Raw genomic sequence first — 12,814 nt, 5'->3', positions numbered from 1 at the left:
ATCCATTTTATTGCCATTTTAAAAACAGGACCCGGAAAGCTAAGTGCTTGTGCCACACAGCTAAGGGGAAGCTCAACTGCACCGTCTCCACAGCTCTAGGGAACAAGGGCCTGTGCCCAGCCAGGCCTCCCATCTTTAACTTGGAAGCTTCCCCTGGGGTCAACCCCGTCTAGGTGCTGGCACAGTGATGGCAGCCCGGGGCTCCTGGGAGCACCAGGGGAGCCTTCTCTCAAAGGGAAGTGGTTGGGTGGCCTCAGGTCCCACCGATGCTCCTGAAGGTTGAGAGGCAGGGTCTCAAGTTGGCACTGGGGGTGCCACCTCCATTTTGTGGATTTGTCCCCTCACAGAATAAAGTCAGCAGAGACCCTTCTTCCTATGTCAAGCTATCTGTAGGCAAGAAGACACACCTGAGCAAGGTAAGACAGCTTGGCGTGCAGCCGAGGACTAAGGAAATGGGCGGGTACCCCAACACTTCCGGGAGAGAAGCAAAAGGGAATTCGCTTACACTGAATGCCTAGTAGGTGCTGGCACACGATAGGCACTTTATATTACTCTGTCTTCAAAATAACCTCACGAGATAGTTTCACAGTTCAAGAATCTGGAGGCCAGAGATCAGTGACTCGCCTAAGGGCTAGAAAGCAGAACTAGGGTTCAAGCTTAGGCAGGCTCTACGCCTATGTCCTTTCCCCCACCCCCAGCAGCAAAAGTCCCCCTGGAAGTGAGCTCTAATGCTGGTAGGATTTCAGCCCCTGTGAGATTTCCTGGCAAACTCTCCTTGCCTTTGAGTCTGACTGCCCTGCCCTAGTGCCTCCCACGAGCCGTAGCTTGTGCCATACCTGGGCGGACACAGAGAAGGCTCCCAATGGCACCAGGGGGCAGAATGAGAGCAGAGGGTGCCGGTATCCTGCTCTGCCCAACTTGACCCTTCAGTGATCTCTCCCTCTCCTGTCCCCAGACCTGTCGCCACAGCAAGGACCCTGTGTGGAGCCAGGTGTTCTCCTTCTTTGTACGCAACGTGGCCGCTGAACAGCTGCATCTGAAGGTTTGCTTGAAGTTGTGCTCTTGGAACACAGCTAAGAGGCGTCTAAGCTAGGAGGGGTAGGGGGCTTGAGCAGGCTGCCCCGGCAGTAAAGTCAGGAGAGGATACTAAGGGCCCACATCTTCATGAGCCTGGTGACCAAGGTCATTGGGTAGGAGGTTGTGGAAGGACAAACCCTCAAGTCCCTTGGTGCTCCCTGCCAGTCTCTCCAGTTATTACCTAGCACCCAGCGTGGCCTGGGTTGGAATCTACTCAGGACATTAATGATGATGTACTTCTTTAAAAAAAGATCTGTGGGCGAGAGAGATCTTCTTTACACCTGAGCAAACAGAGGCTCAAACGATGACTTGTCCAAGATCTCATGACCAACAAGTAGTAGAACTGGGGTCTCTGGGGAACCTCAGACCTGTCTGGAAGTCCCATCATAGAGCAGCACAGCTCATCAGTCCCTAAAGCCCTGATGGTCCCAGGCATTTGACAGACTTGCCTCATACAGATCATAGTTGCCTCTACCCTGAGTCACTCTCTTGCCCTGACTGAAGGCAGGGACCAGGCCTGGTCCCATTTCCAGTTTTCAGGAAAGGACCAGAGGCCAAAAGAAACACAGAACATACTTACTGAAGTGAACTCAGTCTTGGCTGGAGCCCAGAGAGTAGTCTGGTGAGGGTGGGACTTCGTTATCCTCTTGTTTTGTGACTGGCCCACTGCCCAGGTGCTTGATGATGACCGAGAATGTGCTCTAGGAGTGCTGGAGTTCCCCCTGTGCCAGATTCTCCCCTATGCAGACCTCACCCTCGAGCAGCACTTCCAGCTGGACCACTCAGGCCTGGACAGCCTTATCTCCATGAGGCTGGTGCTTCGGGTAAACCTCTCCCCTTTTCCCCCAGGGGAGGCAGGGGGTGGTCTGCCCCAGCACTAAGTATCTGCACTGTGTCGGGAAGAAGCTAGGAGATGGATTCATATTTTTTATCAATTTCAGAATATTGTCAGCCATTTTCTCTTCAACTATTGCCTCTCCTAATCTTTTAATCCCTCCTTCTACAATTCCTTCTATTATGTTGGACCTTCTCATCATCTCCATGGCTTACCCTGATCTCACCTTCATATTTTCCATCTCTTTATCTCTTGGTGCTACATTCGAATTTCCTCAGACCTGTCTTCCAGACCACTAATTCTTTCTTTGGCTATGCCTAATCTGCTGTTTAACCTGTTCACAGTTTTTGTTTCAAAGGCTATTCTTCATCTTTCACTTTATCTTTTCCAAATCTACAATGTCTTTTCTTTGTTGTGTTTTATTATCTTCTCATGATTCTATCCCATCTTTAATCATTTGAAAATACTTAAAATGTATGTTAATTCTATTATCTGAAGATCTTGGTAGATAAATTTTGATGTCTGTTGTGTCTGCTGATGCTTTTTCATGGTGACTCATTTCTACATTTGGTAACTTGGGTTGCAGGCATATGTTCAGTGTTGCCTTTGTGACCTGGATTGAGGTTGTTCGCGTCCAAGGAAGTTCTGCTTTGGCTGCAACCAAGCACCTCAGGAACATTACACACCTGAGTCCACTTTTATGTTAATTTTCAAACTTTGGGTTTCAAAACCCCACGGTAGTATAAATATGAACCCAAAATTTATAGGAGACAGGCTATAAGGTGCCATATTCTCATGAAAGACTTTATTTCCCCCAACCAGAGTACAGGCTGAGATAGATATATTTCTTGTCGTCAATCTTTGCTGGTGGGTGAAATGTTTATTTATCCTAGACTACTTTTTCACTAAAGATATCCCACCTTCATGGGTCCTACTCTGACCCTAGATCTCTTCTCCAAACCCCTTGGATTCCATGGTTGATAAATGACCCTGGGAAAATTAACCTTTATTTTTCAGTTTTCTCTCTCTCTCTTCTTTAACCTAGGGATTTTCCTTACTTTCTTGTGAGTTTGACTATGCATTTAGAAGTATGTTTGTTTCATTTTTATTGAGCATTCCTAACAGGAGGTTTTTCAGAATATTTTGATCGCCTTATTGCTGGAAATGGAAGTTCCTAGGAAGAGTCTTAATGACTGATGGGAAAAGGGGAAGGAGAGACACAATGGCTGAGGTTTGAAACTTTGGTGCTACAAGCACAGGGGTGTGTCTGGATAGGACACACATTTTAGGGAAAGCAATGGTAAATAAGGTGACAGCTAGAAATGACCATATCCAGAAGGCAGGTGGTGATCTATATGAAGGTTAAGGTGAGGGAGTCCTCTGCACTGAGGGGAAGTGCATGCTGTGAGAATTGGCCAGGTCTCCAGCATCCAGTACCAGTGGATAGAGAAAAGGGATCAGAACTGAGTCTTCATGAAGACTGGTGAGGCAGGAGAAAGGGAAAAGACAGAAGGTCTGGTCAGAGTGAGTCAGAGGCAGAGAGGTTAAGGAAGATATGGTCTAAGGGTAAAAAGATATGGTCTGGGGGTAAAAATCCATTGGATTGGGGAGTCAGAAAGGAACTGAGTTTTGAGAAAACTGTTCCTTCCAGAAAAGAGAAGGAACCATTTCCCAGAGGTAGGTAAGAGCAGAGGGGGAGAGAGTGGTAGTGGTGTGCCCAGCCCATAAACCACCCTGTCATCTGCTTACAGTTCCTGCACTTGGAAGAACGAGAGCTGGGAAGCCCATACACAGGACCTGAAGCCCTAAAGAAAGGCCCTCTGCTCATTAAGAAGGCTGCCACCAACCAGGGCTCCAGAGCCCCACCGCGGGGAGAGGGCCCTGCAGATTTGCCATGCCCTCCAGACCCTGCTTCTGATATCAAGCAAGCCTCCAAAAGTACCACAGCCACCACCAGTGCCACCATTGCTGCCACCAAGCCCTCACTTCAAGAGATGGGCCCAGAGCCCAAAGGCAAGGACAGAGCCAGAGGGTTCTGTGCACCCAAGGGGGAGAAGACGAGTGTGTCCACCATCTTCCTGGCTGTCCCAGGCCCCCACTCTCCAGGGCCCATCAAGTCACCCATGAAATGCCCTTCCTCCCTATTTGCACAGCCGCCCAAGAGGCTGGCTCCCAGCATGTCCTCGCTCAACTCCCTGGCCTCTTCCTGCTTTGACCTGACAGATGTCAGCCTCAACACTGAGTACGCACCTCTCTGCTTAATCTTTTCTAAAGTGACCTGCATGAAAAATACCTCCCTGGATGGAAAAGTAGATATGAACTTACTTTTCTGTGCAAGTTCTGGTTTTTCACAAAATGGCTTCATAAGAGGCAGCATGGTGAGATAGAAAGAACACAGGCTGGGGGGAGAGAAAGCACGTGTGCATGTGCCAAAAAGCCTCATGTGGCTCTAGCTACACACCAACTATAAAATAGATGTTGGACTTCAGTTGTTAAGGTTCCTTACAGCAGAAGCATACCCTGAATTCTAAAGAGTTATTTATACTGGGATGATATGGAAAGCTTAGAATGTGGAATTATATAAGCAGTGGCTGCCATTTATTAACTGTTGACTCTGGGCTTAGCATGTTATTTAATTTGATCTTCACAATAACCCTACAAGATAGAACTTACTATCATAAAGGTCGAATAACTCACCCAAGTTTCCACAAGAAATCATAGTATAAAGGCAGATTCTGCTCCAGGGTTCTTCCTACTGTGCCATGCTTTTCCTACTGTGAAATAGGATAATTTTACATGAATGCTGGATAGAACTGACTTCCAACTAAAAGGAACCTTACTGAGAATTATTTTATTAACTTACATACTTCTTGGGGGTGCGGGGAGAGGTCAGCACTTGTAATGGCAAGAGAAATGACAAAGCCTTTCTTTACAGAGACGGGGATCTCAGGCATCAGGGGCTGGGTGAGATTCAGCTCACGGTGCGCTATGTGTGTCTGCAGCACTGTCTCAGCGTGCTAATCAACGGCTGCAGGTAAAGGGATGCTAGGGCCAGGAAAGGTTCTTTGAGAGCATCAGGTGACCAAAATCAGAGTGGGAGCACTTGGAGCAGTGGCAGGGGCAGGCAGCCCCAAGGCAGACAAGGTAGACATTTGGAAGGAACGAGGTCTGAAGGCCTGCATGCTGTGCATGCTGTAACAGATCCTCAGTGGTGCTGAGGGGCTCCAGAGCCAAGGGCTTTGCTCAGACACAACCACTGCAAAATTGTCTGGGGTGGTTTGGAGCCAGGACATTTTCTCAAGTGAGAATCTTCAACTTCCTTTAGATGGAATGGTACTTGGCTCTACACCCAACTTTACAAAATGCATGTTTACAAAACCATGCACCTGATAGCCTCTGAATTCTGCAGACTTTTGCTTTTTTTGGTCTAGACTGCAGGGCATTTTTATCCTCAAGGCCATCTAAAGCTGTATGGATAGTACAGCTTTCTCTAAATGAGTACTTTCAGTATTTCAAAACCAGAGGCCTTTTTTCTTTAATGTCTTTGAAACCAAATCAGAAACCTGATGCCCTGTACCAGCAGTGGAGCTGATCCCTACGTCCGTGTCTACTTGTTGCCAGAAAGGAGGTGGGCAAGTCGTAAGAAGACCTCAGTGAAGCGGAAGACCCTGGATCCCCTGTTTGATGAGCGGTAAGTGGCCCAGGTGGCCTACCTAGAGTGCCTCAGCCGCTCGAGTATTTGCTGAGGACCTCCTGTGTACCTGGCAGCTGCCAGATTCTGGGAAGGGCTGGGGTTGAACAGGACTACACAGTCTATGCTTTCATAAAGCTTCTATACTTCAGTGAGAGAAAAGGACTGCCAGGGAAGTTTAGCAAAACAGCTACCCACTTTCTTGTCCATAGGACTAAAGTGCTCCTGATTATAAAATGTTCCATACTCTTTCTCTTTAAATGAAGCCTCTTTGGCAGTAAAAGGATTTGAATCTGGTCAAATATATTTTCTTTCGATCAAAAATAAACGTACCTTGAACCTAAGGACCTAAAATTTCCTCCAAAGCTCCAGGCTCTTTGGCCTGTCTTCCCACCCGCAACAAAGCACAGGTGGCAGGTAGAACAGATACCCTCCCCTCGCGTGTCCACCCGTGTCTTTGGGGACAAACCAGTAGACAGAGTCTAATCACATTTCTTGCTTTTGATGGGTCTGTGGTGGCAAGTCTTAACCTTAATATTCTAATTCTTGATTTCAAGTTGATCACAAGGTATGGAAGTCAGAATCCCATCATTGCTTCCTTTTGCTGTGGGATCCTAAGAGAAGACATTGCTAGCCAGCCTAGGAAGATACATCTGATAATGTTGGTTTCCTCTTATCTTGGTCAATAACTACTCATTTTAAAAAGAGTTGTACTGAGTCCTTTATGGGCCATGTCTAACGACTAATATGCTCCTTCAAAAGCTACCTTTTGAGTTCACCGATACCATGAAAGAGTGGGGGAGAGAGAATATATTCATTGAGTATTTATTGAACACTCTACATACCAGGCACCATCCTATATTCTACAGCCACACAGGTGAAAGGTGTTGCCTTCAGAGAGCTCTGACACAATTATAAAAGGATGTCAAAATTGTTATGTGGGAACACAGGAGATTGACTTTTGTGACAAACCTAATCTGTTAGTAATTCTCTCTCAAAATTGTAACAGCAAGATATGCCTGGATTATCTACGAGGCAGACTTGGCAACCTCCATCTTAAACGTAAACCTAGAAGTAAGGAGTTCAGAGGTCTCTTGTTGAGTACATGATTCATACCATATACATTATAATTAAAATCTCTAAAGTTAACGACAAGGAGAGAATCTTAAAAACAGCAAAAGAAAAACAAGTAGTTACATTACAGGGAGCCCCGCTATAAGACCATCAGCAGAAACTTTGCAGGCCAGAATGGAGTGGCACAATAGTCAAAGTGCTCAAAGGAAAACACTTCCAACCAAAAATACTCTACCAGGGAAAGTTATCATTCAGAATTGAAGGAGAGTTTTCCAGACAAGCAAAAGCTAAAGGAGTTCACCATCACTAAACCAGCTTACAAGAGATTTCTTTAAGCTTCTCTTGTTGTTGAGCACAGGCTCTAGGTGTGCGGGCTTAGTAATTGTGGCGCACGGGCTTTTAGTTGCTCTGCGGCATGTGGGATCTTCCCGGACCAGGGCTCAAACCTGTGTCCCCTGCATTGGCAGGTGGATTCTTAACCACTGTGCCACCAGGGAAGCCCCTAAAATGCATTCACACTTAAGTTACCAACTTAAAATAGACTGTTGGAAGTTGTCATATGTAAGCATAATGGTAAGCACAAAGCAAAAACCTATAGTAGGTACACAAATGATAAAGAAAAAGGAACCTAAGCATACCACTAGTCATCAAACCACAAAGGGAGCAAGAGAAGAAAAAAGGAACAGAGAGGATCTACAAAACAGCCAGTAAAAAATTAATAAAATAGCAATAAGTACATACCTGTCAATAATTACTTTAAATGTAAATGGACTAATTCTCCAATCAAAAGAGAGTGGCTAAGTGGATTTAAAAAAAAAAAAAAACAAGACCCATCTACATGCTGCCTACAAGAGACTCACTTCAGATTGAAAGATGCACACAGACAGAAAGTGAAGGATGGAAAAAGATATTCCACGCAAATAAAAACTGAAAGAAAGCCAGGGTGTTGCTATACTTATATTAGACAAAACAGACTTTAAAACAAAGACTGTAATAAAAGACAAGGGCATTACATAATGATAAAGGGGTCAATCCAACAAGAGGATATAGTATTTGTAAATATTTATGTACCCAACATAAGAGCACCTAAATACATAAAGCAAATATTCACAGACCTAAAGGGAGACATAGACAGCAATAAAATAATAATAGTAGGGTACTTTAATACCCTACTTTCATCAAAGGATAGATTATCCAGACAAATTCAATAAGGAAGCATTAGCTGTATATGACATGTTAGACCAGATGAACTTAACAGATATACAAAGAACAGTCCATCCCAAAGCAGCAGAATACACATTCTTCTCAAGTGCACATAGAACATTCTCCAGGATAGATCATATACTAGGCTGCCACAAACAAGTCTTAATAAATTTAAGAAGATTGAAATCATATCAAGAAATCAAGAGAAATCAAAAAACACCTTCAGACAAAGAAAATGGAAATGTAACATAACAAAATTTATGAGATGCAGCAAAAGCAGTTCTAAGAAGGAATTTCATAGCAATAAATGCATATATCATAAACAAGAAAAGTAAGAAATAAGAAAAATCTCAAATAAACAACCTAACTTTACACCTCAAGGAATTAGAAAAAGAAGAATAAAGTCCAAAGTCAGCAGAAGGAAGGAAATAAAGTTCAGAATGGAAATACAGACTAAAAAGACAATAGAAAAAAAATCAATGAAACTTAGAGCTGGTTCTTTGAAAAGATAAACAAAATTGATAAACCTTTAGCTAGACTCACCAAGAAAAAAAGAGGACATAAAAGAGGAAAGAGGAACTGTAAAATTGATACCACAGAAATACAAAGGATAAGAGACTACTATGAATAGTTATATGCCAACAAATTAGATAACCTAGAAGAAAAGGATATATTCCTAGAAAGATACAACCTACCAAGACTGTATAATGAAGAAAAAGAAAATCTGAACAGACTGATTACTAGTAAGAAGGTTGAATCAATAATCAAAAATCTCCCAACAAACAGGTCCAGGACCACACAACTTCACTAGTGAATTCTACCAAATATTCAGAGAAGAATTAACACCAGCCATCCCCAGACTCTTCCAAAATATAGAAAAGGGAACAGTTGCAAAACTCATTTTACAAGACAAGCACTACCCTCAGACAAGGATGCCCACTCTTACCAGGTTTAAACATAGTATTGGAAGTCCTAGCCACAGCAATCAGACAAGGGAAAAAAAAAAAAAGGAATCCAAAGAGAGAAGTAAAACTGTCACTGTTTAAAGATGACATGATGCTTTATAAAGAAAATGCTAAAGATGTCACCAAAAACCTATTAGAACTAATAAATGAATTCAGTAACATTGCAGGATACAAAATTAATATACAGAAATCTGTTGCATTTCTATACACTAACAACAAACTATCAGAGAAATTAAGAAAATCCATTTATAATTGCATCAAAAATAAAATATCTAGGAGTAAATCTAACTGAGGAGGTAAGAGACCTGTGCTCTGAAAACTGTAAGACGCTGATGAAAGAAATCGAAGACAACACAAACAGATGGAAAAGTATATCATGCTCATGAACTGGAAGAATTAATAATGTTAAACATTATTATTTCTGAGCTGTCTATTCGGTCCCATTGATCTGTCTCTTTTTATGCCAGAACCATACTGTTTTGATTATTATAACTTTGTAATATAGTTTGATGCCTGGAGGCATCAGGGAGCATGATGCCTCCAGCTTTGTTCATCTTTCTCAAGATTACTTTGGCTCTTTGGTGGTGCCATGCAAATTTTAGGATTGTTTGTTCTATTTCTGTGACAAATGCCATTGGAATTTTGATTGCATTGAATCTGTAGATTGCTTTTGTCCACACATGTATAGCTGATTAACTTATGGCAAAGGAGCCAAGAATGTATAATGGGGGAAAGCACAGTCTCTTCAATAAGTGGTGTTAGGAAAATTGGACAGCCACATGCAACAGAATAAAATTCAACCACTATCTTATACTAGACACAAAAATTAACTCAAAATAGACTAAAGACTTGAAAGTAAGAGCTGAAACTCTGAAACTCTTAGAAGTGAACATAGGTGGGTTAAGCTCATTGACATCAGTCTTGGCAATGGTTTTTTGGATTTGACACCAAAACCAAAGGCGACTAAAGCAAAAATAAACAAGTGAGACTACATGAGACTACATTAAACTAAAAGGCTTCTGAACAGCAAAGGAAACCATCAACAAAATGAAAAGACAACCTACCGGGGCTTCCCTGGTGGCGCAGTGGTTGAGAGTCCGCCTGCCGATGCAGGGGACACGGGTTCGTGCCCTGGTCCGGGAAGATCCCACATGCCGCGGAGCAGCTGGGCCCGTGAGCCATGGCTGCTGAGCCTGCGCGTACGGAGCCTGTGCTCCGCAACGGGAGAGGCCACAACAGTGAGAGGCCCGCGTACCGCAAAAAAAAAAAAAAAAAAAAAGACAACCTACCGAATGGAAGAACATACTTTCAGATAATATATTGGAAAAGTAGTTAATATCCAAAATCTACAAAGAACTCATAGAACTCAATAGCAAAAAAATCAAACAATCTGATTAAAAAATGGGCAGAGGCTCTGAATAGACATTGTTCCAAAGAAGACATACAATTGGTCAGTAGGTATATGAAAAGATGCTCAACATCATTAATCATCAGGGAAATGCAAATCAAAACCACAATGAAATATCACCTCACACCTGTCAGAATGGCTATTATCAAAAAGAAATAACAAGTGTTGGTGAGGATGTGGAGAAAAGGGAACCCTTAGGCACAGCTGGTGGGAACGTAAATTGGGGCAGCTGCTATGGAAAACAGCATGGACGTTCCTCAAAAAATCAAAAATAGAACTACCATACAATGCAGCAATTCCATTTCTGGGTATTTATCCAAATAAAACAACACTAATTCAAAATGATATATGTACCCCCATGTTCACTGTGGCATTATTTACAATAGCCAAGACATGGAAACAACCTAAATGTCCACTGATGGATGAATGGATTTTTTAAAATGTGGTGTGTGTGTGTGTATGTGTGTGTGTGTGTGTGTGTGTGTATATATGTATATATATGTGTGTATATATATATATATATACCATAGAATATTATTTACTCATGAAAAAGAATGAAATCTTGCCATTTGAAACAACATGGATAGACCTTGAGGGCATTATGCTAAGTTAAATAAGGCAGAAAAAGATAATTACTTACGATCTCACTTATATGTGGAATCTAAAAATGCCAAAAACCAACCAAACAACAAAACCCAAGCTTATGGATATAGAGAACATATTGGTGGTTGCCAGAGTTGGCGGTTGGGGTGTGTGTAAAATAGATGACTGGTCAAAAGGTACAAATTTCCAGTTATAAAATGAATATTCATGGAGTTATAATGTACAGCATGGTGACTATAGTTAATAATACTGTATTACATACTTGAAAGTAGCTAGGAGAGTGGATCTTGAAAGTTCTCATCACAAGAAAAAAATTTTTTTGTAACTATGTATGGCGATAGATGTTAATTAGACTGATCATTTCACAACATATCCAAATCACATCATTATGGTAAACATGAAACCAATAATGCTATGTCACTTATATCTCAATTTAAAAAATTAAAAGCTATTATGGGATTATATTGAATCATGTGTGTCAAACTTTTCAAAAGTGTGAAGCACTATAGAATTTAAAGAATCTTTCACTCAATTAAAAAAATTTGAAGACTTTTTTTTTTTTAAAACCAGAAATGTAAGGAGTCCAGAGGCATCTTATGAGTACACGACAAAGCTTGTATACTAAGATTCCTCTGCCTTACTCCACAGGCGTAAGTGGGAAAAGACCACTGTTTTCCATGCAATTCCAGCAAACCTAATTATTCAGCATCCTAGCCCTTAGCTGGCACTGTTCTGAGAGAGAAGGGGCAGCCAAAAGAGTGACAACCAGAGTAGAGTCAGAGAAGGAAAGAAGCAAACCCCAAAGCACAATAGTTCAAGGAACTTCTCAGAGAAGCAAACAGCCTCTTGACACTTCCAAGGTTTGTGAATATAACACAGGACAGTGATTATCTATCATAATGATGCACTGAGTATCTGCTGTAAGCCAGTACTGTTCTAGATGCTCTTCTCTATAGTCTATATCTTCTGTTTTAAAGGTAGGCAAACGGATGAAACACTTGAGATTTTCAGTGAAAATGATTAAAATATATAAATCGCATTTCCTGACTTTTTGCTCCTTAAAGATTTGAATTTTTTGTTCCCTTGGATGAAGTAAAGAAGAGGTCACTAGACATCGCAGTGAAAAACAGTAGGCCACTTGGCTCACACAGAAGGAAGGAGCTAGGAAAAGTAAGTACAAAAGGGACTTTTGTCATTCTTTCCCTCCTGTTGGCTAACTGGAGTTCACTGGTGGAACACACCCTTGCAGAAATTCTGATGGGATCATCTGGCTATTACCAGAACTGACTTCAAGGAAGGTATAGCCTCATTGGGAGGCTTTTTGTTTTGTGTCTTTTTAAAAAATACTCTTGAAACTGAAGTATATAAATTAATATAATAAACCCTATTTTAACAAACTTGAATATCCAAGTTCATCGCTACACAAGTATTTGAACTTCTACTATGGAATTAAGTATTGTTTTGATAAATACAGCATTGTGTGAAGCTTGGATCTCATTATGTCAAGATTTTTGTGGTGAATGGGATTTTACTTAAAGTTAGAAGTAAAGGAAATATAATCCTCAGGAAGATGCCAAGGAGAGACAAAAAAGAATATTTGTACACTCTGTAGTTGTTGTATTTTAATAAACACCTCTTATACTCATTTTTAAAAGCCCACTTCTGTGAAGTAGGTGATGATATCCCCATTTTTACTACTGAGGAAACTATGGTGTCTTGCTTAAAGTTCTGTATCAGTTCATGAGTAAAGGCAAGCTGTTCTCTCTAAAACATGCATAAATAAATTCCTGAGGTACAACTGCAAACAGCAATTCACCTCTTCCCAGGACACTGAGGTCAGTGTCAGTACTGTCCCTCTGGAGAGGTTCTGTATTGAAATCCAAAGGAAAAAGAGCTCCTGCTCAGAACTCAAGGAGGCCCTTTTTATGATCAATTTCATTTATCCCAATATGTTTCCA

The 12,814-nt window shown here is 41.8% G+C and overlaps 1 protein-coding gene across 1 annotated transcript in view; it reads left to right on the top strand.

Annotated features, from left to right (window-relative positions):
* ESYT3 (extended synaptotagmin 3) overlaps positions 1 to 12,814 on the top strand; it is a 57,470-nt gene that overhangs the window by 41,465 nt on the left and 3,191 nt on the right. The window contains exons 15-21 of the mRNA XM_079922176.1: positions 348 to 416; positions 956 to 1,042; positions 1,752 to 1,901; positions 3,664 to 4,154; positions 4,848 to 4,946; positions 5,472 to 5,603; positions 11,921 to 12,026. Of these exons, the coding sequence (XP_079778302.1) occupies positions 348 to 416; positions 956 to 1,042; positions 1,752 to 1,901; positions 3,664 to 4,154; positions 4,848 to 4,946; positions 5,472 to 5,603; positions 11,921 to 12,026 (1,134 nt within the window). The remainder of the gene's footprint in view (positions 1 to 347; positions 417 to 955; positions 1,043 to 1,751; positions 1,902 to 3,663; positions 4,155 to 4,847; positions 4,947 to 5,471; positions 5,604 to 11,920; positions 12,027 to 12,814) is intronic.

The sequence above is a fragment of the Stenella coeruleoalba genome, assembly GCF_951394435.1.
Source record: "Stenella coeruleoalba genome assembly, chromosome: 5".
NCBI lineage: Eukaryota > Metazoa > Chordata > Mammalia > Artiodactyla > Delphinidae > Stenella > Stenella coeruleoalba.
Note: the sequence above shows the minus strand (reverse complement) of the source record. Positions and strands in the feature narration are given on the sequence as shown.